Source organism: Gymnoscopelus microlampas, assembly GCF_963454915.1.
Source record: "Gymnoscopelus microlampas genome assembly, chromosome: 20".
Classification (NCBI taxonomy): Eukaryota; Metazoa; Chordata; class Actinopteri; order Myctophiformes; family Myctophidae; genus Gymnoscopelus; species Gymnoscopelus microlampas.
This window is the reverse complement of record NC_139957.1, coordinates 39989570-40016097: the sequence shown is the minus strand read 5'-3', so window position 1 is coordinate 40016097 and position 26528 is coordinate 39989570. Positions and strand designations below refer to the sequence as shown.

The 26528-nt window shown below is 41.2% G+C and overlaps 2 protein-coding genes across 3 annotated transcripts in view; both read left to right on the top strand.

Annotated features, from left to right (window-relative positions):
* The first annotated feature begins 1236 nt into the window (after positions 1-1236).
* lrrc57 (leucine rich repeat containing 57) lies at positions 1237-18692 on the top strand. 2 transcript variants are annotated; one of them, XM_084044347.1, is made up of 6 exons: positions 1237-1365; positions 2953-3444; positions 6286-6421; positions 7047-7315; positions 10845-11030; positions 15912-18692. In XM_084044347.1, the coding sequence occupies exons 2-6, from the start codon at positions 3361-3363 to the stop codon at positions 15951-15953; spliced, it is 717 nt and encodes a 238-aa protein (XP_083900473.1). In that variant the 5' UTR covers positions 1237-1365; positions 2953-3360; the 3' UTR covers positions 15954-18692. The 2 variants fall into 2 exon arrangements, with proteins under 2 accessions (XP_083900473.1, XP_083900474.1); XM_084044348.1 differs by lacking the exon at positions 1237-1365 and adding an exon at positions 2017-2125.
* Positions 18693-20928: 2236 nt separating this feature from the next.
* tyro3 (TYRO3 protein tyrosine kinase) overlaps positions 20929-26528 on the top strand; it is a 40234-nt gene continuing 34634 nt past the window's right edge. Inside the window, exon 1 of the mRNA XM_084045468.1 lies at positions 20929-21442. Coding sequence (XP_083901594.1) covers positions 21355-21442 — 88 coding nt within the window. The 5' untranslated portion in view covers positions 20929-21354. The remainder of the gene's footprint in view (positions 21443-26528) is intronic.

Here is a 26528-nt window from a genome sequence, read left to right as displayed (position 1 = left end):
GTCCCTATTGGTGGTCTAAGTCCACATACCAAATTTGGACTTGGTGGCATGCTGCAAACTGGAGTTATAGCTGTTTAAAATCCCGTGCTCATCCCGTGCTCATACGGGCGGACGTCTCTGGGGGTCCCTGGACCCCTCTTTGATAACCGGTGGCACGTGTGGCAAATGAGAGGAGAGATGGCATAGGCAATCTCCAAGTCCGTGTGTGTGTGTGTGTGCGTGTGTTTGTATGTGTTGCTTCTTTGCCGTGCTCATCCCAGGCTCATATACACACGGACACACGGACACACAGACAGACACACACACAGACACCGAGTCAAAGCCACGTATAGAGCGGTTGGCACCGCTAAAAACAACTTAGATATATTTCGCATTTACTCAAAATGCTTATAGACAAAGATGCATTTGCAACAGATTATTTATTACCAATAGATTTCTTTTTATTATTACCAGCTCTGAAGATATTTTTTTTTATCATATCTCCAATAGTGATCTGTTTCATAAATGTGTTCAAAAAAAAGTCCCCTACTTTTTAAGGAGTGAAATTCCATAAAATATTGGATATCCAAACAGTTTGATGCATGGAAAATCAATCTACCTAAAAAAGTAGAAAGAAAAAGAGTATTAATTAAAACATTCATACTGAAAAAACATTGTTCCGTAGTGTACCTATATACTTATATTCATTTTTAAACTTGGAAACTACCATAACCACTTTGTAATGTTTAACTATTAAAAAAGAGAGTCGCACATGAATTCATTCAAGGCAAAACAAAGTACCCTATGATCCAATTGTAAAACAGCCCCCCCCCTCTCCCTCCCTACAGGGTTGCCATGTCCACTCATTATAAGCTACTTTGGGCTTGTTTATCTGTAAAGTTGCTTGTAAATATTTAGTTGCTGTTTATTTGGGCTTGTTTGTTTCTAAAGTGTAGTTGCTTATTTGGGCTTGTTTCTAAAGTGTAGTTGCTTATTTGGGCTTGTTTATTAATTATTTTAAGTCTATGGAACCAAGCTATCCATGCTCCTGGTGAATCATGACCATAAATGACCATTTGATTATCTATAAAAAAAAATATTTGAAAACCACAAAACAAAGGGTATTTATTAAATACAGTATATCATACAATTATTTATTTTTTTTAATTACAGAATTTGGGCTTGTTTTCATAGACCTGGCTGGTTGCTTGTTTCCCTGGCAGTATCTGGCAACTCTGACGCCCTATAGTTGCTAATGTTGCTAACAGCTCTTAGCAGTGGGTGGATTAGTGCTGTGTGTAAACAACACATTATTATTAAACATTATATAAACAGCTTTTCTTCTTAGTAGTTCTTCTGTTTTAAAGGACCAGCGAGTGTTTTAATGTAAGTAAGACTGTGTCGTTGGTTACATTGTAGCTGTAGTTAGTACTATGCTTCTTAGTTGGTTACATTGTAGCTGTAGTTAGTAGTATATGCTTTTAGTTTAAATGTCTCAGTGATCCCACCCATAATGTTTATAAACAGCAGCATGTATAATTCATCATGTATTTAATGGAGATAGCTGATAAGTAATATTTATAATGTATTTACAATTCATTGCTTTCTGTTATCTGTCATCTATTATGTCTATGTGTAATGTGTTGTACTGTGTTTAGCCATGGTTCACATGACGCTTGGTATGACAGTCATGTTTCAGGGCTATACTGTGTTTAGTACTTTAGTTTAGCTGTTTACTAAAATAATTAATAAATCAAATATTTTAGATTCTCTAGCCATTGCTCCATCACCTCACCCTGCTGCTGCTGGTGGTTTTTGTTGATCGTCCGAATATTGTTTTATTTTTTAGTTCTACAATATTGATGTAGGTTATGCTGTTTTTACTTGTTCACATACTGTTATTTAAATACAAGTGCTGTTACTTTAAACGAAATACACAGAATGTTATTTAGATAGCATGTTGTTTACACACTGGATGCCAGGCTCTACCTACATCAGTGGTTCTCAACCTGTGGGTCAGGATACCCAGGTGGTCCTCACATGATGGAGGGGGGGGGGGATGACGTGAAGTGACAATTTAAGGACTTCTAAGACCTTTTTAATACCTCAATAGAAAGAAAAGAAAAAGACCATTACTGCATCAAAAGTAATCAACAAACTATACTATAAAAACTGGTTTTGATTGATTGATTGAATACTTTATTTAGAAAGACATGGAAACAGTACATGGAAGTACAATTCACAATACAAGGTCCTCTAAACTGGATCGCCCATAAAAGCACTTGGCTTATTTAAAATGAGATCCCTGTGCACTCAAATCATGATGACATTTAAGAAGACATACAAATATACACTACTATGCAGAATGTCATACATACAATGGTCAAACATTGGACAAATTGTCAAATAATATAAGGCAAACTTTTTTTTAGTTGTGAGCTTGTAGATCTGCTATTTTCACAATATTTATCTGTGGAACGAATCAAACTAAATGTAATGCCTCAACTCCTACACTTAAAGTGCTTATCAGGGTGGGGGGTCCCCTGTTCAAATACGATTATTTTGGGGGGGTCACAGCCTGAAAAGGTTGAGAACCACTGACTTACATGCAGTGGTGGATTCATGGTCTTGCAGATTTTTTTCAAAGAATCCACGTATTTGCATTGACAAAGCATTGGCAGATTCCGTCCCAGAGGTAAAATAAAAGTGCGGTGTGGCCGTGCCTTAACAGAGTATTTCTACATTGCAGTATTGATAGTTTTACTTAGGTAAAACATTTGAGTACTTTTTCCACCACTGCTTCCATGACCATTGACTCTCTATCTTGCTCACGCCTAGTTGCCTGATGTTGCATAATTATGTCTAAGTCGCTCTGGATAAGAGTGTGTAGCTAAGAGTGAGCTATAATAAACGCTTACATTCTAATTCTCATAACTAATTCAGCCGTCATTCTCTCCCCCTTCTCTCTTATAGATCACCAGCATAACCACCAGGCCATCGGAGAGGAAACAACACAGCTGATTGATGATTATTGATTATTACTACTCTATATGAGATCACAAGGTCTTTTATTGATCCAATCTCAGAGACATAAAACTGTTGGCAGTAGCTAGGGTGGCTGTCGATAGCCGGCGATAAACTGATTCTAGGTCAGTTGTATAAGGTGTATTGTAGAGTTATAGTTTAGTGTATCGTATTTTTATAGTTTAACTTGTGTTTGGTAACGTTTCATTGTCAGTAAGTGTCCTGTGGGGTTAGGGTCAGTTCAGTTGGGATTAGTTTAGCGTTGTTGGGGTTGTGGGGAGGTTCCTGGGGTTAGTTTAGTGTGTGTTAGGACTGGTTGTTTCTCTTGTGGAGGATAGTCTTGGTTAGGAGCCTACAATGGGAAACAGCGCGCTCAAGTCCCACCTGGAGACGTCTCAGAAGACTGGGGTCTTCCAGCTGACGGGCAAAGGACTGATGGAGGTATGATGAAACTGTTAAGAGGTGGTCCCATACCCAATACCAGTATATCAGAAAAGCTGCCGATATACTGCCTAAAATGCTGGTATCGGCGAGTATGCCATTGATTCTCAAAGTGGGGTCCGGGTACCCTCAGGGGTCCTTGGGGGGGGGGATACCAGGGGGTCCCCAGCAAAATTAGTTAATAAAGCGTCACAATCATTTTAACCTCTTTATCCATATTTTATACTTTGGCTATTCAAAAATAGCAGATATACAAGCTCATAGCGGATCGGTACTCGGTATCGACCGATACGCAAGTTATGGGTATCTGAATCGGTAAGGAAAAAATGGTATTGGTACATCTCTAGAAACTGCCCCCCCCCCCCCCCCCCCCCCTGCTGGTGTGTGTGTCGCTTGCCAAAAATGCAGTCATACCATAGACTGTATAAATGAGATGGACAAACCCCCTCCGCTGCTTTCTACAGACCGAAAATGAATCCTTTGCTGCAGACTGTATGTCCGCCATCTTTCACTACGCGTCAGAATGAGTTCAGACCATTATTGGTTGGGTAACTTGTCAATCAAGAGCGGGGGGCGGGGAATGAATGCTATTGGTTGTGTAGCGTGTCAATCAAATCATCCCGCCCCTCCTAGAGAATAGCCTACTTTATCGTCAATTTTATAATAAATAGAACCATAATTTAGCAAAACGCATATCCTGATGATTGAAAGGAGACTTTAAACTAGCGACTGGAAGCATACAGAATTTATGACAATTTTTATTACAGTAAGAAAATCGAGTCTGAAAGTTGGTAAAAACCCATCGGCTTGCGTTAAAATAAATTCTTTCTGAACTCACAGGTCGGCACGGGTGAAACAGCGCCTCTCGCTGGACATTTACTAAACATCCGGGTTGGCCTCATAGTAAATATCTCAGCCTTGCCCCTTGAGTCATACCAGCACTACCAGACAGACAGTGTTGTGTAACATCATCACCTCCACAACCATGTTCATCCTCAAATTCATTGTCTCTTAAGTCGCGTTATAATAAAAAAGGAAATAGTCAAGTCATCTTGGCAAATGTGTCAATTAAAGTATGTATGATTGATGTTTATAATTAATTCAGTATATTAATATGATATAATAACATGTACAGTATATGTCTGAGTGAGAAAGGTCTTTGCAAAACATGTACTGTGCCTTTTTAGGGGGTGCAGTATTTAAACTAGTTGATTTGAATCGCTTATCATTTAAAATATGTAAAATTATTATATCATTTTAATGAAAAAATAATCGATTTTGAGCTCAAGTCCCACCTGGAGATGTCACAGAAGACTGGGGTCTTCCAGCTGGCAGGGAAAGGACTGCTGGAGGTATGAAACACAGTAGTCTGTGTCCCACCCTGCTGCAGTTAAGCCTCATTTATAATCCGTAGTACAGCGGTGTTGCTTGCCATAAATGCAGTAGTACCAGTAGTCCTGATTAGGTAATAAAGATAACGGGGTAAAGTCTGATTTATACTTGGTTGCACACTGGTGTTGCGTGCTGTAAAGAGCATGACACCGGCACGCAACTTAAGTATAACTGAGGCTTGAGGGAACATCACCTTCCATCCATGTTCATCCTCAAATGCACCCAATAAACAACTGTCTAATACAGTGGTTCTCCAACCTTTTCATGTCAAGGACCCCCAAAATGATATTTTGTTCCAGGGACCACCCCAGAAGCAAAGATTTGAGTTACAAATGTTTGCTTTAAATATATATATATATTCAAAGATTTGCAGAACTTCTTATTTTTGAATAGCCAAAGTATAAAGGTTAATCTGGTTAAAATGATTGTGATGCTATATTAACACATTTTGCTGGGGACCCCCTGGAACCCCCCCCCCCCCCCCCCCCCCCCCCCCCCCCCTACCATTGCCCCCCCACCTTCGGCAATCCTCCTGCCCCTGCCTGAAAGTCACTTTTTATTTTAATACCAAATCACAATGAATATCTTGAGTGTACATTTGTACACTCTCTCAGGGCTATGGTGGTCTTTGAAATTAAAAATCTTGAGAACCACTGGTATTGTAATTTGCATATCAGACGTGAAGTCCACACACCAGCTCTGACAGTTTGATTAAAAACACGGTTCCGGAAACGGTTCCAGATGTGATGGAACTAGGCCTGTCACAATTACATAACCGTCTAATTATTAGACGAGTATGACGATTATTCAAATAATTGTGATTAGAGTCAGTCTAATCGCAATTATTTGAGATAATCACGATTCTTTTGCATACTTTTCATAATCGTTTCCACGTTGAAAAATGTTCAAACATTTTCCAAAAATAGCAAATCTACAAGCTTATAACAACACGTCAAAGTGACGTGTTGTAAGCTTGTAGATCACCCATTTATGCTAAATGTGTCAGTACTTTCATTTTATATTGAAGATTTCAGTTCCTCCAATGTTGGATCCATTTCCTCCGGTTCTGGATCCCAATCCTAATCCTGTGTGTGGATACTGAGCTGGGGTCAAAGGATGAATAGTGTTTGTTTTTTCCATAGACGTATAAAGGTAGACGCCTCCTACGACTCTGGGGCGTCTGTATCGCGGCCGCCATGTCAGAGGGGGCAGGCTTCCTGACTACTGGCCAATCACAGCGTGTCTTTACTGAGACTTGGCAGAATGTAGTTGTATATAAATGTTATACTTTATACAACTAGATTCTGACAAGTCCCGGAAAAGACAGCGCTGTGATTGGCTAAGAGTCAGGCCCCTCTAATATGGCGGCCGCGATACACGTCGCTCCAATGAACTGCAGCGGCCAATGAGGTGTCTAGGTTTCTATATCTATGTTTTTTTTCCCTCCAGTTCCCAGAGGAGCTGCAGAAACTGACCGGAAACCTGCGGACGGTCGACCTGTCCGCTAACAAGATAGAGATGCTGCCCCCTGCTGTTGGCAACTTCACACACATGAAGAGTCTCACGCTCAACTCCAATAAACTCAGTAAGGACAGGCGTGTGTGCGTGTGTGTGCGCGCGTGTTTGTGTGTGTTTGTGTGTGTGTCGAATAGTTCGATTAACCCCTAATAATAATGCATTTTATTTATTAATGCACTTAACATTCTTGTGAAATCTCTACAGAAGTGCTACAGGCTTTAAAAGCATGGCATAAAAACAGCATAGGCAACCAAACAATTACATCGGAACCAACTAGGGTAGACTAAAGGGTGAAATTAGGTAAAAAAAAACAGGGCATAGATTTAAAAAAAACGAAGGCCCAGGAAAAATTAAGAAAACACTTTTTTTCCATTTTTAATCTACATTCTTGTATAGCGTCTCTGTCGGGTGGAAACCTCATACTGTGCAGTACGTCCAAAACAGTTACTTTTCAGGATTCAAATTCAAAAGTAGCAGATCTACAAGCTCAAAACGCGGCGCAATGCGACTCGTTTTGAGCTTGTAGATCTGCTACTTTTTATGCTTTTGTGTGACGCTGTGGTATGATCAAGTAGCAGGGCATTAATTTACGAAAAAAAAAACATGTTAAAATATGGAGAAATATGGAGGTTTCTGCCCGACGATATCAACCCATATTTTCTTTCCTTTTATTGCCTGCTGCTGACACACAGCCAGCATTCCCAGCGAGATCTGTAAGCTGAAGAAGCTGGAGACCCTCAGCCTGAACGGGAACCAGCTGCACCAGCTGCCCTCCACCATGGGCCAGCTCAAGGCCCTGAGGACCCTCTGCCTGTCGGGGAACCAGTTCAGAGACTTCCCCTCCGGACTGGGCACCCTCCGGATGCTGGACCTGCTGGACCTGTCCAGGAACCACCTCCAGGTGGTCCCCGCCGAGGTGTCGGCTCTGCAGACCATAGAGATCAACCTGAACCAGAACCAGGTAACAGAACCTCATTTTAAAACTAGTGTTGATTTTGACAGCAAAAGTTTTTTTCAGTTTTAAATCATAGTCGACTAAATCTACAGTTGATTTAGTCGACTAAAATGGATTTTGGCAGTGCCTTGATGGCGTCGTACTGGCTGATTTTACACTTGGTTGAATGCTGAAAATAGCCGATCTACAAGCACTCGGTGTGAGCTTGTATATCTTCTATTTTTGAATAGCCAAAGCTAAGTGGTTAAAATGATTGTGACGCTGGTGGTCCCCGGACCTAGCCTGGTAAACCCTCCCTCCAGAAATCTCATTTCCGTTTGATTTCAGAGTGAGTCTGGGCTGAACCGCCTTTCTGCAATATTCGCTCTGTACGCCGAACTGACGAGCCTATCAGCGTCGTCGCTCATCGTTCTGTGATTGACAGCGACAGTTGGCCAATCAGGTGGCGAGTTCGAGTGAGCCCGAATGAAGCCGAGTGCAGCCTGACTGCAGCGAAAAAAGACGAACGGCAGCCATTGTTTTTGTTGTGCGAGTGCCGTCACATCTTATTTTCGGTTATAAAACGGTCTCAAACTTCGTTTTTGAGGCACGGAATTTACTTTTAAGATATCGTTTGGATAGAATTTAGTTGTTTAACTTCATATATGTGGTCAATTAATCATGACAGAGCCTATTTAAAAATATAAATTCAGAGAACCGGGAGGGGCGGGCTGTGACACGCATGTATCCCAATAAGGCAACCTATTTTGGGCATGGCGATCTCAAAAGTCCCGCTGCGTCATATTAGTGACGGAGGTGGTAAAAATCCACTGCAATTGGCTGAAGGGGAAAAACGATCATTGGCTGAAGGGGTTGTCAGTCAACGGTATTACTCCCGCCCAACTCCAGCCACAGCGAATATTGCAGAAAGGCGGTTCAGGCCAGACTCACTCCTGAAATCAAATGGAAATGAGATTTCTGGAGGGAGGGTTTACCAGGCTACCCCGGTAGGGCGGGCCATACTTTTTTTTTTTTGAAAATCAAAAAAGAGGGGTGTTGAAATGAAGGATTTTGGCATGTAGAACACAAATCTGAAGAAATTTTTCAATTTTGATAAACCTAACCTACATCAATTTGCAGTTGATTATTGTACATTTTTGGATTAATTTGCGATTTTCTTCTAGAAGAAAAAAATGATTTTGGGAGGCTTTTATAAAGAATTCCTGTTCAAAATAACAGATGTTGGCATGTAAAACACAAATCTGAAGAAATTGTCCAATTTTGATAAACCTAACCTACATCAATTTGCAATTGATTATTGTCCATTTCTTTGATTAATTAGCGATTTTCTTCTGGAAGAAAGAACTTAAGTTGGGAGGCTTTTATAAAGAATTCCTGTTCAAATGACAGATGTTTGAGTGTAAAACACAAATCTGAAGAAATGTTTCAATTCTGATAAACCTAACCTACATACATTTGCAGTTGATTATTGTAAATGTTTTACTAATTTGTGATTAATTCGCTAAGGCCAACTGCAGCAATAGCAACTGCGGCTCTGATTGAATCATCACAGAAGACACCCTATGAAAAGTGATTGATAAAAACAAGGTCAAGATAGCACAGGAGAAGTTGATAAGAGAGCTAGGGGAATCATTTGAGAAGTGCAGAAAGGAGGGGTGGGGGGCGTGTGAGTCCTGCATCCTCCTTGATGGACGGATTGACCTGACCAATGTAATGATGGAAGCTGAGGGCAGTGACCAATATTTTCCTGCAAAGATGAGGGAAGAACATAGTGTTGTCAGTGAGCCTGGCAGCAACTATATGTTCCATTTGACCCCAGAAAGAGCAACTAAAGAGGAGTCACATGCAGTGCAGATTGCTAAGGTCCTTTTTGCTTGGCTGAGAGAGAAAGGTTTTCATAAGACCTTGTGGGCCATTGGAGGAGACTCAACAAATGTCAACAGTGGTGTGAAAGCTGGAGCTGCACATGGGCAGAAACCTGGTCTGGTTGGTGTGCAACCTACACACTGGTGAACTGCCCCTCCGCTGGCTCATTGTTGAACTTGAAGGTCCTACTCTGTCAACAAATGATCTGGACCAATACTAAAGCTCCTTGATTCAGCTACAGAGTTGGATATCAATCCAAAATGTACCAGGATCTCTGATGGCCCTTCACTGATCAAGCTGCCTTACAAGGTCATTCAAGATCTCTCGACTGATCAACACTATAGCTATCACATTGTTTGTGCAGTCGGAGACAGAGTGGTTCCTGCAAGGCTGGATCTGTTGGATATTGGGCCAGTAAACCACAGCCGCTGGCTCACCACAGCAAACAGACTTCTCAGGCTCTGGGTATCAAAGCATGGACTGAGAGGAAAGAATCAGAAAAATCTGCAGTTCATTGTGGAATACATCATTGGAGTGTATTATCTATGTTGGTTCAATGTGAAGGTCAAGGAATCCTGGATTGAAGGGCCTAGGCACATCCTGTTTCAGCTGGACTGCCTGAAGTCCCAGAGGAAGTAGGTACTGGACATTGTGATGCCAACTGTTAGAAGATCTGCTTGGTAGGCCCACAATGAAGCCACCCTCCAAACACTGCTGAGCGCTAAGGATCAGAAGGAGAGGATTGAGCGGGTGGAGAGAATCCTGGCCATCAGGGGAGAGGAGACCCAGACACTCAGCTGGGGGACTCCTTTGTAAGAACCAGAGGGACAACTGAGATCAAGTATGCTTCCAGCATTGATGGATTGATTAGCTGGTCAGAAGGTGTGTCAGAGCCACCTCTCACCTGCATATTAAACACATCGGAGATGAAGAACTTCATTGTCACCCCCACGGAGGTGCCCAACTGGCCCTGCCACACTCAGAGCATTGAGAGGGTTGTCAAAATGGTGACTGAGGCTTCTTCTACATACTTCTCTCAGGAAAAGAGGGATGGAGGGATCAGGACTCAGGAGACCAGCAGTAGACTGATATCTAAGGCAAAGCGTCAAAGCAGGACTTGTACAACCTAGCAAAGTTCAGGAAGTGATAATTGATCTTCATAATTGTATCCAGTGATATACATGCACTTCCATTGTGAATAAATATGTAAGTTTGATTTGGCTTTGTCAATATAAATGATTTCCCTTATGTCTTTTAATATCCTAAAAAGAGGTTAAAAAGGGCAAAATTAGCCATTTTGAAGTAAAAAATTATGTAGGTTAGAGTTATTCCACCCAAAAAAGAATGTCACATTTGAATTCCCCATATAAAAACACATCATTTAGACACCCCACATGTTAGGATTTCCTTTGGATTTTAATATCTTATAAATGAGTTAGAACGGGTACAATTAGCGATTTAAAAATGCAAAATGATGTAGGTAAGAGTTGTCCTATCCAAAAAATAATGTCATATTTGAACTCTCCATCAAAAAACACATCAAATAGACACCCCTCTTTTTTGGATTTCCTTAAGATTCATTTTGGCACCTGAGTATGGCCCGCCCTACTACCCCGGACCACCGGTTGAGAACCACTGTTCTAAAGAGATCTCTCCTCTCCTCCGTCAGATCTCCGTGGTGTCTGAGGAGGTGTCCAAGTGTCCGAGGTTGAAGGTTCTCCGCCTGGAGGAGAACTGTCTGGAGCTGTCCTCCATCCCCGTGTCCATCCTGACCCAGTCCGGGGTGTCCCTGCTGTCGGTGGAGGGGAACCTGTTTGAGGTCAAGGACATCAGGGACCTGGAAGGCTACGACAAGGTACCAGCATCCCTATTCTTGGGGGGGGGGGACGTTCGGCGAAAAGCAGTAGTGTGTTCTACGAATACACACTATATACGTAGTATGCTCTGTGTGAAAAATTACGTTGGCTAACCGTCCTAGCTAGTGTTTCTGTGAACGCAGGAGGAGGGGCTGGGGGTAGCAAGATGTTCACTTATAATAATAATAAATTGCATTTTTTTATAGAGTAAGTGAGTTCTAAGTACTCACTTACTCAAAGTGCTTTTTACAATGGTTCATTCATTCATACATTGGGAGGCGAAGCGGCAAACAGTCACGCCAGCATCCTCACTTTCCCCACATTCTCACGCCAATGGTGGCAAGCTAGCGCCAAGCTAGCGCCGACCGACTACATTGGAGGCAATGTAGGGTTCAATGTCTTGCCCAAGGACACTTCGACGTGTAGACAGGAGGAGCCGGGATTCGAACCGCCGACCCACGGATCAATGGACGACCTGCTCTACCTTTTGAGCCACTTATCGAACGCTTAAATCAGTATTGAACAGAAACTGCACGTACGTCACGTGCAATATTGGCACACGGTATAAAACCCCAGGGAACATTTGTGTAGAAGTCTAGAAGTTATTTCATTCAGTGACCACGTGAATGTGTGAGTGCGCTTGCCGTGAGTGTGGGAGGGAATAATTACAGGATGCCCCTCTGAAAAAAAGATCGAGACGACACCACTGCCGAAAATCTTGGCTATTTTCGGGGGAATAGATTTGGTGTAGAGAAAAAGTGCAGACCACGTACGCAACTATCTAGGATAGTCTTAAGTTACGTGACTGTCATGCGTCAACACAGCAGCGTGTCCATTTGTTCAGATATGAGCATCCGTGTAGCATGCATGGCTAGCTTAGTCTTTTCACCACATAAATAATATGGGTTTTGAAAAATATTCAGGAACGCAGGTCCATGAAGTTGTGTGGTGGTGTAACATCTCTGTCGGGTGGAAACCTCATATGTCTAAAACTGTTACTTTTCAGGATTCAAATTCAAAAGTAACAAAAGTAGCAGATCTACAAGCTCGACACGCTATCAAGTAGGGCGTTAATTTATGAAAAAAAACACAGTTAGTTAAAATATGGAGATAAGAGGTTTCTGCCGGACAGTAACGATAAGTACACAGTCCATGTGCTATGTGCATACACACACACACACACACACACACACACACACACACACACACACACACACACACACACACACACACACACACACACAGCTGGGAACAGAAGAAAGAGAGACAATCCCATTGTTGCCTAGACAGCTGTTATGGTTTGGTTTTTTTTTTTAACCTTTATTTATCCAGGGGAGGTTCACTGAGAATGAATTATCTTTTTCAGGAACGCCCTGCTACACAGACAGACACACAGACACACAGACACACACACAGACACACACACACACACACACACACACACACACACACACACACACACACACACACACACACACACACACACACACACACATTAAAACCTGGGAGCCGACCAGTCTTATACTGTTGGCCACTGAGCAGTTTAGGAGTTCAGTGCCTTGCTCAAGGGCACTTCTTCAGCGATGTTGGGGGTGGGGTAGTCTCGCGAGCCAGACTGTTGCCTCACACAATTTTCAAATGCTTCCGTCATACAGTCTTGTGTGTGTGTGTGTGTGTGTGTGTGTGTGTGTGTGTGTGTGTGTGTGTGTGTGTGTGTGTGTGTGTGTGTGTGTGATATATACCTCAAGGCAATTATGTTTCTGCACTCATTTTCGGTTTTGTTCCTAAAAAACACCACTCATCAATTAATCGATCGATAAGGTTATCAACTATCAATTAATGAATTCATCGATAATTTGCATCCCTACCCCGAACGCTTTTCAAGTGGACCCTGATCCGGAAAAGGTTGGGTACCACTGTAACATAGAACTAGCACATGGGAAAAGAAGAGAGAGAGAATCCCACTGTTGCCTAAACAGCTGTCATGTTTTCATTGGACAGTGACACACTCTTTACAGTACAGAACCAATGTGTTTACACACACACACACACACACACACACACACACACACACACACACACACACACACACACACACACACACACACACACACACACACACACACATTCATAATCCACAATAATTAAACACCGTCATATGACTGAGGTTGTTGTTGTGTATTGAAGGATGTGTGTGTGTGTGTGTGTGTGTGTGTGTGTGTGTGTGTGTGTGTGTGTGTGTGTGTGTGTGTGTGTGTGTGTGTGTGTGTGTGTGTGTGTGTGTGTGTGTGTGTGTGTGTGTGTGGGGCCGGCCAGCCGGCCGGCCGCACTGGGAGAACTAGCGACTAGCCAAGTTAGCTAAGCTCTCGGCAATAATGGGATTTTGTGCCATTCTCTCGCTCAGGCTTTTCTCTCTCCAATTAGAGGGATCAGTTGGTGAAAGTTGAGGCTCGGGTGGTTTAGCTAAGACCCCCTTCGTCATAATCTGTCAACTCTTCAGGTCAAATATAGACTCATACATATAGTAGTACTGAGTACTAGTACTACATTTAGATCAACGACTACACTACTACTAATAATTGTTTTTTTTTCTTCATTTTTTTAAATAGTTGCTGGTAATGTTGACTTGGCTTCCCAGCTTCCGTAGTTGTTGTGCAACAAGCAGTGTGGCCACTAGTGGGCTGTGTCACAGAGCAGGGATGAATACAGCCATAGATCTGTCCTCATTGAAAGCAAGCGTGTTGGACACACTTATGTATCGTCACTGTCGGGCAGAAACCTCTTTAATTAATCTCGCAAATGAACGCCCTACTCGATCATACTACAGTGTCGCACAAAAGCATCAAAAGTGGCAGATCCGCAAGCTCGTTCGCTCTGCGTTTTGAGCTTGTAGATCTGCTACTTTGATGCTTTTGAATTTGAATCCTGAAGAGAAACGGTGTTGGACACTTGAGGTTTCCAACCGACAGAGACAATATCTCTCTCTCTCTGTCTGTCTCTCTCTCTCTCTCTCTCTGTCGCTCTGTCTCTCTGTCTCTCTCTCTCGTTCATAATCTGTCTGTCTCTCTCGTTCATAATCTGTCTCTGTCTCTCTGTCTCTCTCTCTCGTTCATAATCTGTCTGTCTCTCTCTGTCGCTCTGTCTCTCTCTCTCGTTCATAATCTGACTCCTAATAAGAGAACACACTCGCCAAGTCCTGGGTCCAATCAGTGACTCGCAACCAGGGTATGCACGCCGGGCGGGGATTGAACCTGTGAACTCTCCGTCACTGGTTGCACTACTGGAACAGGGAAGCAGAGGGATAACAGCGAGGCTTATTAGTTGCTTAGTTATAGACCCCTTAACAGACGACGTCGCACTGATAAGAACCAGTATGCGACGCGTGCAACCAGTATGCACGCAATGAAACCCATTCTATCATCAGGTCTCGCTAGGATGCGCCTCACTAGCCAACACACAAGAGGGTGTTGGGGTGTGCTGAAACCAGCGAACCCCAAAACAACAGGTTGGGAATTGATTGCGTGAAACAATCACCTGTGCGTCCAGTCTCAATGTTAGTAAACAAATAATTGGTCTATTGACAGGCTGTCAATAATTAAGTCTCACGATGACAGCCCCACACATTGCCCCAGTCGCTCATAAACCTTGATGTGCTCTTTAGATACTGCAATGAAATGACAGTGTGCACGTTAAACAGGGTCCCCACGGTCATGAAATTCCTGGAAATATTTTGAAATAAAATTTAAAAAAATCCAGTACTGGAAAAGGTTTGAAATTGATCAAACATCATCAAAGGTCCTGGAATTTATCAAGGGTCCTGGAAAAATATTTGGCTATACATTGTTTTTGGCTATTGATTTTGTTAAAACAAAACATTTTCATAAACATGAATAATATTACACGAAATATGTAACATAAGTAGTTTTTCGCCGAACGGGCTGTGTGACGGCAGCCTAATGTATGTCTCAAACTTTATTTTTGCTACACTGCCAATCTTTGGGCATTCTACATAGGAGTAAGAGACACATTATTGCGCCGAATGATTGTTATATAGGCCTGGAAATTGGGCTAAATATTCTGGAAAAGTTTTGGAAAAGTTTTGGAAATTCATTGCTAAAAATGTGTGGGGACCCTGGTTAAAGTAAACAACCTCCGGGCGGAATCCTCATATGTCCAAAACTGTTACTTTTCAGGATTCAAATTAAAAAATAGCAGATCCACAAGCTCAAAACCGAGCTTGTAGATCTGCTACTTGTGTGACGCTGTAGTATGATCAAGTAGGGCGTTAATTTACTAAACAAACACGAGAAGTTAGAATATGGAGATAAGAGGTTTCTGCCCCGACAACAATGATATCATTAGCTTGTCCACCCAGCTGTCTTTGACTTCAGTGCTTTCCACCAAACCTCTGGCTCCAGTGTGCCTCCCAGCTCCTGAAACCCTTTTAATTTCAGGGCCTCCATTTGTTTCCATTTCTACGCTCTCAGAGTTACAGACCTTTTAGCTCTGGTCCATAGCCTTAAGGAGTTCTCCTTAACGCTAGGTGACTCTTTGGGCTTTTTTTCTCTATTCCCCTACTAGCCCAGTCTCTCGACTTAGGTAGAAAATAAAGAATACACTTTCGCTATACTCACAAAACAAACTGACTGTTTTAATGTGTTAAAAGCCTACTCTCCTTGGTGGGAAGACTCTCAGCGCCCCCACCTTCCGTCTTAAAAATACACTTTTTGGCCAGAAAATAAAATATTCCTCGGGACTGAAAAATGTTGTAGCTACTACAGTGCGGCACCTATGCAGATCGTGTCAATAGAAAAATTGCATTGACCATTGACACTGGCCTAGAAAGAATCTCTAACTATTTTTTCTCTTCCTCTTCTCAGTATATGGAGCGATTCACCGCCACCAAGAAGAAGTTTGCCTGAAGTAAACAGCACAACAAAAAAACTTGCCCCCTGGGGGCAGGATGCTGATCTGCAAGTGAAAAGCCTGAGAGGTGGTGATGATGATGATGATGATGATGGCTCCCTAACAACATGCAGCACTATAATAACAAACAATAACCACAATAAAAAAGACGCCAGACAGTTCAGTTGGACATTAATCAGACTCTCCTAGTAAGAGAACATACACAGGGCCGAGTCCTGGGTCCAATGAATCAATGCCTCGCGAACCGGGATTGAACCTGCAAACTTTCCATTCCAAGGCCGGTTCGCTCTGGCTCATTAGATTACCCTGCTGCTGAGCAGGCTGAAGAAACGAGGAAGTACAGGGTCGTCTGTATTCAAACACTGCATTCAAAACATTTCAATTTTATTATTTATACAATTCTTCTTCTTTCAGCATCACTTAAGTGCTTTCCAGAACAACAGAAAGAGAGAGGATCTATCACATGCCATCTTAAGGTTGGAGGGGGGGGGGCGGGGGGGGGGGGTTACACTGAGATGATCGCATTCACACAGATGCTTGACTTAATAACTACCTTCTCATTGACGTGTTTTGATGTGAATTGTATCTTTATGAGAGAGGCTCTGTGTAAATGTCAAATGTGGCCAAACCTTCCTGGCTATGAGAAAGAGAGATTGATTGATATGTTCCAGATTCAAACCGCTGAGAGAGGCAGGCAGTCACAGACTGTACCTGTACAGTGTGTCTTCATAACAATGTACCTGATGGTCAAAAACAGCTCAACGAAAGGACCCGGTATACGGTATTGAAGACCAGCTAAAATGAATAAAGAAACTGTGGTCATAATGGGGAGATGGTTAACAATAGATGTCAAATTTGTATTTTTTTTTTTGGAATGGTTTTATATTAAAAGGCCAATCTTAATTACTAACGAATGCAAAACGTAATGCATGATTACATCAGCAGGTACAGTTGTAACCAATTTTCAACTAATAATATGGTGACCAGTGCCTGTAAAACTCAGCTGGTTTAACCCCGCCCCCATCGTTGTCATTGGCTAAGATTCACCCGGACCCTTTTGTCACTAAGAAATACGTTGCGATATGGTGATGAAGAGCCATTTCAGCTGGTCTTTAAGTAATAGTTAAGCATTAGTAAAGCTGCTATTTGTCGCTGACCATGTCAGAACATTTCAAGACCCACTTTCTGGTCAGAAACCTCGGGTTGAGAAACGTATGTTTTTGGTGGAGCATCAGCATGGCATGTTATCTTTAAATTCCTTTGGAATCCTTCTGCTCCCGAATACTGAGAGAATGTCTGAATTATACTGGTCACTTACGGTATAAATGAAGCTTCAGTTTAGACTGATCCAGACGGACGTGGAATGCAGCGAGGCATTGAACAGGACAAATGGGTTGGTTCATGGTGGACATGGGTGGTTGTAGTCGAGGGGATTGAGCCTGTGACGTTTTCCCTTAAAGCAGTGGTTCTCAAAGTGGGGTCTGGGGACCCCCAGGGGTCCTTGAGGAGGGGGGTTCCAATCCAGGGGGTCCCCCCAGCTAAATGTGATAATATGGCGTCATCACAGTCAGTTTAACCACTTTAACCTTCAAATCATCTTCGAATCATTCGACAAATGTGGAATATTTTTACAAACCTTTTAACAACAGATCTTGTGTGGCGGGGGTCCCTGGCACAACATATTTTCTGATGGCGGTCCGTGGCCAAATGACATGAAATGTTTGAGAACCACTGATTTACAGGATAGCAGCGTTCTAAGGTTCAAACCATCTCCTGTCCTGGATGAAATGATCACTGTATCACACAACCTTATTTAATTTTAAATATTTTAATAAATTATCTAAATCTTTTGTTGATGTAGTATGTTGATGTTTGAGGCTGTCGGTGTTCTTTCACGCTAAGGTTCCTTCCCCTACAGATCAAATGATTGATTGATCGATCAGCTTCATTGATCAATTCCCATTTCAGCATGTGTACAGTTTACTATATTTATTTTAACAGCTGCATCCGCATATGTCGGGAGAAATGGTGCTTGTGTTTTGAGCGAACGTAAAAACTCACAATAACATTAGTTTTTTTATTTAATGACGTTTATATTATTCTTTACCTGCGTCATACATTCATGTTCGGAATTCCGTAAGTTCTGTCAAATGTTATGACTGATGTAATGTTTGCTCTGGCAGATGGGATGTTAATGGTGTGTAGAATTTGCTCAGGTTTAATAAAAATTAACAAAATAACTTTTAATTCTAAGCATGCATGATTGTGCAGCAACACAAGGCTTTGTTCAGCAAGATTCATTCTATAAAGAGCACATTGCAGTATGGAATGTATGGAAATTGTATAACGTATGAGTCCATTTTGTGATTTTGATGTATTTATGAGTCTGTGCATCCCTGGCTCTGTCCTGCGGGGTCAAACGCCTGTTAACCATTTTCAACATGATGTCCCTATTTTGGGCATGTCGTTATGTAAGGCAAAACATTTCAATATTTTTCAAAAGCGAAACATTTAAAAATGTTCAGAAATAGCCAATCTACAAGCTCACAACGGATATTTTCCGCTATTCGTCGTGCGACAAGGTACATGGTACATAGTGGTTAACTGTTTATCGTTTGGTTTGACTTTGATGTCTAAACCAGTGGTTCTCAAACTTTTTCATGTCAAGGACCCCCAAAATTAGTTTGTATTTAGCCACGAACCCCCATCTCAAAATGTTTTGTTCCAGGGACCCCCAGAAGCAAAGATTTGAGTTACAACTGTTGGCTTTAAAAAAAATATTTCTTCAAAGATGTGCACAAAATGTTCACGATTTTTCAAAAATAGCAGATCTACAAGCTCATAGCGTGGCACTCGGTGCCGTGCTATGAGCTTGTATATCTGCTATTTTTGAATAGCCAAAGTATGAAATATATGGATAAAGGAGTTAAAATGATTGTGATGCTTTATTAACACATTTCGCTGGGGACCCCCTGGTTACCCCCCCCCCCCCCTCAAGGACCCCTGGGGACCCCACTTTGAGAACCAATGGTCTAACAAACCCCTAGTCATGACCTGTGACGTTTAAAAACACACTCCTTTGCCTGAGCAGCTTCATGGTTCATATTGTGTTGTTGTCAGACGTCACCTCACTGATCTACCAATAAAGATACATTAATACATTCATATTTTCATTTCACTCATTCATCCAGAGACGAACGCGTCTGGTCACACACACTGGCTGCAGTGGGGCTCGAACCTGTGATCTTTATGTGATCGAACAGGCTTCTAAATCTAACCACGAAGCCAAAGATCACAAATCTATAGTTTTAATTTATTATTGACATACGGTATTTAATTTTGAGATCTTTTTTATTGAGTTTTCTCTGCACTTTGGAGCAATGATAACATGGATGTTTACAGTACATACCAAGACCTCTACTGTTGATTTTCTGTCCTACCAGGACCTCTAGTACTGTTGGTTTTATATCCTACCAGGACCTATAGTAATTAGTACTGTTGGTTTTATATCCTACCAGGACCTATAGTAATTAGTACTGTTGGTTTTATATCCTACCAGGACCTCTAGTACTGCTGGTTTTATATCCTACCAGGACCTCTAGTATTGCTGGTTTTCTGTCCTACCAGGACCTCTAGTACTGCTGGTTTTCTGTCCTACCAGGACCTCTAGTACTGCTGGTTTTCTATCCTACCAGGACCTCTAGTGCTGCTGGTTTTCTATCCTACCAGGACCTCTAGTGCTGCTGGTTTTCTGTCCTACCAGGACCTCTAGTACTGCTGGTTTTCTGTCCTACCAGGACCTCTAGTACTGATGGTTTTATATCCTACCAGGACCTCTAGTACTGTTGGTTTTCTACCAGGACCCCTTACGGGTCCATTTGGTTCCATTTGTACACTCCCAGAGTTAAGGGGGTCGGTAGCCTAATGCATATTCAACTGGGGGTTCTTGAAAGTAAAATATTATTAATAACATTATGTTATTAATATGTTGATTTACTCATTGGTTCTCAAAATGTTGAATCATTTTGATTTTTCTTTTTAAACACAAATCTTCTCTTCTGTGGGGCCCTGGCACAAAACATTTTCAAATGGGGGGTGCGTTAGCCCTGGTCCAGAGCTTTAGAGAGAACTCACTAACGCTCTGGACCAGGGCTAGGGGTGCGTGGACAAATATATAGTCATTTTGGGGGTCCTGGACATGAAAAAGGTTTGAGAACCAGTGGTTCTGAATCTTCTGAATGAACCACCACTGGATGAACTGATTTAAAATCAGATCATTCTATCTGACAAAATACTGCCTTTTCCCGGCCACTAGGTGGCGCGGTTTCACTACAATAAGCTCTGCAGGACTGACCAGCCTGAGCTAGCCCTGAAACACGAGTGTCATACCATGACAGACAGTCATGACGCTACTTGTTCCTGTGCTTTGGGAATTTTACATTTACACTCAGTACATCTACATAAACTTTCAAATTTCAAATATAAAGTGCTGACCCCTCGGCCACGGATGTAACACGTTAAAGCGCATAAAGCTAAGTACCTTTATCTTCTGTATTGTTCAATAAAAAGCTTTTTAATCCGATTGCCGACCATTTTCTTCGAATTTTCTATATATGGTTTTAACTACGCGCCCCTATTGGTTTGAAGGTGTATTGCGCCGCTCTGATACATGATTTAAAAAAAAAGAATGGCCGCCAATTTGATTCAAATGCTTTTTTATTGAACAATACGGAATATACAGGTACTTAGACCCATGCGATTTAACTTGTTACATCCGTGGCCGGGTGGAAAGCACTTTATATTTGAAATCTGAACGTTTATGTAGATGCAAGGGTTGTAAAATTAAAGCTTTCAAAAAAACAAGAACTAGTAGCGCCATGACGCTCGTGACAGACGAGCGTCATGTGAACCACGACTAAGCTCGAGCCAACTTTCTCCCACATTCCTCCACTCACTCACGACAACACACACAGAGCTCCGCTCCTCCGCTGCGACCCGCACAACAAAACAAACTATCACATTATTATTACCAAACACCACATCCACTGCTTTAGGAACACCGGCTTCACACCGTTATTAAACCTTATTCTAACCAAACAAAGAGACGTTTTTTGAAATGGTTTAACTGGCCCGGTTAACGCGTTGTTTCTTTTACTCCACTTTGCTGTGACTGTTTGTTTGTTCTTCACCAGAACAAACAAGCTTCAATGGATGCTTCTCTTCTCCTACTGAGGGATTTATTGTTCTGTTCTTGTGTTTGTTTGTTGGATTAATGTTGTTCTTCCTCCAGATTGGAGGACTGGAGAAACTCCAGGATTGGATTCACATGGAATATAAAGTGTGAAAGACGTTGTATTGTGTAATAATAGTCATAATAATACTAATAATAATGACACAATGAGAGCATTTGCTGCTGTTTGCTCTCTGTTCTTCTCGCTGCAACTTCTTCTTCTTCTTCGTCCAGGAACCTGCAGCAACAGCAATGGTGAGTTTTATTACAACTATTGATTGATTGATTGAATATTTTATTAACTTAAATAAAACATTATTATTACTTAAATAAAACATTTCAATACTTTTTTCCACCACTGGCTAACGCCAGTGGTGGAAAAAGTATTCACATGTTTTATTTAAGTAAAAGTATCAATACTGATACTGCAATGTAGAAACACACTGTTAAAAAGTATGGAATTCAAAAAAATGTGCTTGAGTAAAATAATGTAATTTATATCTGCAATATAACTAGTAACTAATGTTTTCAAATAATTGTAGTAGTGGAGTAAAAGTACAATATTTGCCTCTGGGATGTGGATAGAAGTAAAAGTATAGACAATTGGAAATACTCCAGACATTTTTGAAAATAAACCATATGGCCGAAATGTATATAAAGGCTGAAGTGGTTACTGTATCTTTTTTAATAATAATCAACATCTACAAAGTAACTAGTAACTCAAATAATTGTAGTGGAATAAACAGTACAACATTTGCCTCCGAGATGTAGTGGAGTAGAAGTAAAAGTATCGAAAATTGGAAATACTCCAGCAAAGTAAAAATACCTCAACATTGTACTTAAGTACAGTACATGTACTTAGTTACTTTCCACCAGTGTTTATTATGCATCCCCATCTGTCTCCACACAGCTTTGGCTGGAACATCTCGGGTTGTCAATATTTATATATCAATATAATCTATATTGTGATGATGATCATAGCCTGCTGTTTGCCCTGTGAGTTATTATATTTGACCACAAAACAGCCAAAATAGCTAATGTACGACCCATTTTTCTTTCTTTCTTTCTTAGCTATTATTATTATTATTATTATTATTATTAGTAGTAGTAGTAGTAGTAGTAGTATGACTATTAATTATTATTATTATTATTATTATTATTATTATTATTATTATTATATTAATTGTGTCGACATTCCAAAGTCATATAAAGTGCAACAGGGAAACGTGCTGGAATGTAATAAGAATGTAATCTGTTAATCTCTACATCCTCCAAATTCCCAGCCCTGTGGGTGGTTGCCCACGTTTAATCCTATTTTAGAGTTGCTTATTCTTGCCCAAAACAACTGAGATCTAATGGCTTGTAGATCTGTTATTTTTCAGCATTGTTGGTCTGAGATAAATGTTGCAGTGTTACTGAGCAGCCAAGTAGACAACAAGCCGTGTGTGTGTGTGTGTGTGTGTGTGTGTGTGTGTGTGTGTGTGTGTGTGTGTGTGTGTGTGTGTGTGTGTGTGTGTGTGTGTGTGTGTGTGTGTGTGTGTGTGTGTGTCAAGACACATCATGTGTGTGTGACACCCATCCATGAATGTGTGACATGAAGCTGTCCAGGGTGCTATCAAAGAATTTAGTCACTGATATACCCCTAGTTTGTGTGTGTGCGTGCGCACACACTTGTGTGTTTTCACAGCTGAGGACAGCTGTTGAGTGTTTGCCACAGTGAAGGTCTTTCTTCACACACACACACACACACACACACACACACACACACACACACACACACACACACACACACACACACACACACACACACACACACACACACACACACGCACTGCCCCTGGCTTGATCAGATAACCTAATGTTGAATGTATCTCTGTAATAATGTGACATTTCCTATACATGGTGGTGATGTCATGTCATCACAGTGATGTCATCACAGTGATGTCATCAGTGCAGGGAAGTGAGAGAGAGAGCCGGGTACTGCTGATGATGTCATCATTACTTACTGGAGGGGAAATCTGTTAGATTGTTTCATCTCAGTGTTTACGATGTCAGTCAATCGGTTTTATCTCAGTATTTATGATGCCAGCCAATCGTTCTTATGACATGATGTCATTCCCACTGTGGAGGGATGTGACAGTTTAGTTTAGTTTAGGCAGCGTGTCTCCTGCAGCAGGGGTTCTCAAACTTTTTCATGTCAAGGACCCCCAAATTTACACTTATTAGCCCGCGGACCCCCATTTCAAAAGATATGCCAGGGACCCCCATAAGAGAAGATTTTTTACGGCTCTAGCAGTGATTCTCAACCATTTTAATTTCAATGACCTCCAGTTTGACATACATTAGGGCTACAGACCCCCATTTAATGGCATTTCTATCACTTGGACCGCGATTTATAATGTAAAAACTATGTCAATTTAACTGTATGAAAATAATGAAAATAGCAGATCTACAAGCTCAGAATATTGTGAGCTTGTAGATCGGATATTTTCAAATGGCCGAAATGTATACAGAGCTAAAGTGGTTGATGTATGTTTTGTAATAATAATCAAAATCTACAAAGTAACTAGTAACTAAAGTTTTCAAATAATTGTAGGTGAGTGAAAAGTATAATATTTTTCTCTGAGAAGTAGTGGAGTAGAAGTAAAAGTACAGAAAATTGGAGATACTCCAGTAAAGTAAAAATACTTCAACCCTTGTACTTAAGTACAGTACTTGAGTAAATGTACTTAGTTAATTTACACCACTGAGCAGGTTGGTGCCTCTCATGGTTTCCTCCGCCGTCAGAGTGAGTGAATGTGTGAATGTGATGCACATTGTAAAACACTTTGGATGAAGTTGCTACGAGAAATGCAGAGCATTTTAGTAGATTTGCAGACTGCTTTTAGTAGTTCTTGTCGGTACACGTAGCAGCAGCAGCATTCTGCACCAACTGCAGCATCTTTTAGACTTGTTGGCTCCAGCCTGATAATAACAAGTTGCAATAATAATGCAGTCTGGGAGGAAGTCATCTCTCAAGAACAGATTCCGAGCTCTGCAAAAAAGAAAGGAAAGTTTCCTTATTTTTGCCAGACTTGGGAGGAAGTAAACAAATGCATGAGCACATTTTTCTGCATCTTTTTTTGAGACGGGATGAATTTTGAAATGTTACGTAGGGGAAATAAAAGGCAGTCCTTGAAATTGATGAGGAAGTTAAAAACCCATTAAAGCCGGGAAAGCATCTGTGTCATTTTAGATTATATATATATATATATATATATATATATTTATATACATATTTATATAATAGCAACATATGTTTTTCAGAAAACTCTTAGGATTTAGAATGGTGGTTTTGAACAGTGGTTCTCGAAAATAGCAGATGTACAAGCTCGTACATCTGCTATTTTCTATATGTTTTTTAAAAATCTCGAAAATGTTTGAATTTTTTAACATTAAATCTTCTCTTCCGGGGGTCTCCCTGGCACCCCAAAAATTCAGACGGGGGGGGGGGGGGGGGGGGGGGGGGGCGCGGCCAAATACATATCAATTTGGGGGTCCTTGGCACGAAAAGGTTTGAAAACCACTGGTTTAGAAGGCATTTGATCGGCCTCAGCCAGGTCTTAATGGGTTAAAGGGCATGATAATATGCCTGGTGGACAATGTTGTGTGAGTCTGCAGTCCCCTGACTGAGGGGGAGGGGTAAAGAGGTCATTCCACTCCACAGCTTGGGAGAAAAGTCTAGGACAGCCATTCCTTAGGATATTGCACGAGGGCCCCAAAATAATTGGCAAAACGCTATGATTTTAATGATAATGTAACATTAAAGCTGCACTCTGTAACTTTCCTCTTCTATCCCGGATTTGAACCCAGTTTCCTGTGCAAGTGTCTGACATATTTAATAGAGCCTTTACATTGTTTACATTTTTTACCGTACAGTAACTCAAAATGAAACGGAGAGCTCTGGCTGTGTAGTTTAGTTCATTGTTTCTCAAAGTGGGGTCCGGGGACCTTGGGGAGGTTCCAGGGGGTCCCCAGCAAAATTTGTTATTACATCACAATCATTTTAAACACTTTATCCATATTTTATATGTTGGCTATAAAAAAATTGCGGATATACAAGCTCACAGCGTGTCACTTCATGCCGCGCTGGGAGCTTGTACATCTGCTACTTTTGTTGAATAATTTTCTTTACATACATCTTCTCGTCTGGGGGTCCCTGGCACAAAACATTTTGAGAAAGGGGTCCGTGGCCAAATATATATCAATTTGAGGGTCCTTGACATGGAAAAGGTTGAGAACTACTGGTTTAGTTTACTGTCTGATGGTGGGGAGAGGTTTGCCTGGCCTACTTGTTGTTAACTAGTTGTACGAACTCTTGTTTTATTTTTGTATTGTTTTATTGGATCTTGTTTAGTCAATACACTTATTTGTTTTAGCTCGTGCTCATTTGATTTTGCCATTTTTGTCTCATCTGTTTAAGAAAGTAGGTAGCTGATATATTGCACTTTTACCTTAGCGCTAGGTATACTCTTGGTTGCTTGTTTTTGCAGGAAATGTACTTAAAACTTCTGGTGATTAGTAGTTTTCGTTCCCTACCTATGTTGAATACACTTATTGTAAGTCGCTTTGGATAAAAGCGTCTGCTAAATGACTGTAATGTAATGTAATGTAAAGACAAACCTCTAATGGAGGACCATACAGTAGTCCATACAAATGGACCCGTAATGGAACCAAATGGACCCGAGTCCATTTGGTTCCATTACCAAATGGACCATTTATACACTAAATTGTGTGTGTGTGTGTGTGTGTGTGTGTGTGTGTGTGTGTGTGTGTGTGTGTGTGTGTGTGTGTGTGTGTGTGTGTGTGTGTGTGTGTGTGTGTGTGTGTGTGTGTGTGTGTGTGTGTGTGTGTGTGTGTGCACTGTTTGACCGATTGACTTCAAACCTATAGTGACGTGTGAGTTGCCGATGACCATAGGATGGTTTGGTTTGTGCCAATTTGGAATTTGTCCGTACCGGCGGTTTTCCAGATCCGAAAAAAAAACAACTCAATATTGTCTGGATTATTATATTGCAGTGTATAGGAGTATGTATATATGTGGAATGTATGTGTGTATGTAGGTAAACAGATGCGCCATGAGGCGTGCATTTTCAAAAGGAAATGTAGGGTCCGACAAGCTTAGTGCTTCTCCCTAGCCCTTTTTTCAGACACTTGGACAATCATTGTAAAACATTGGCGCTTAATGAAACGTACTTCACTATTTATGTTGTGTGTTTATGTGTCCAATATCCGAAAATACAAAACTGAACAGAACTGAACATAGGCTTACTATATGTCTGTATCTGTCTGTCTGTAGAGG

What these genes read in the sequence shown, in the direction of transcription:
- lrrc57 (XM_084044347.1), top strand. Translation starts at nt 3,361, where the DNA reads ATGGGAAACAGCGCGCTCAAGTCCCACCTGGAGACGTCTCAGAAGACT. An exon ending in GCTCAACTCCAATAAACTCA is followed by an intron (nt 6,422 to 7,046) that starts GTAAGGACAGGC and finishes GCTGACACACAG; the next exon opens with CCAGCATTCCCAGCGAGATC. An exon ending in TCAACCTGAACCAGAACCAG is followed by an intron (nt 7,316 to 10,844) that starts GTAACAGAACCT and finishes CTCCTCCGTCAG; the next exon opens with ATCTCCGTGGTGTCTGAGGA.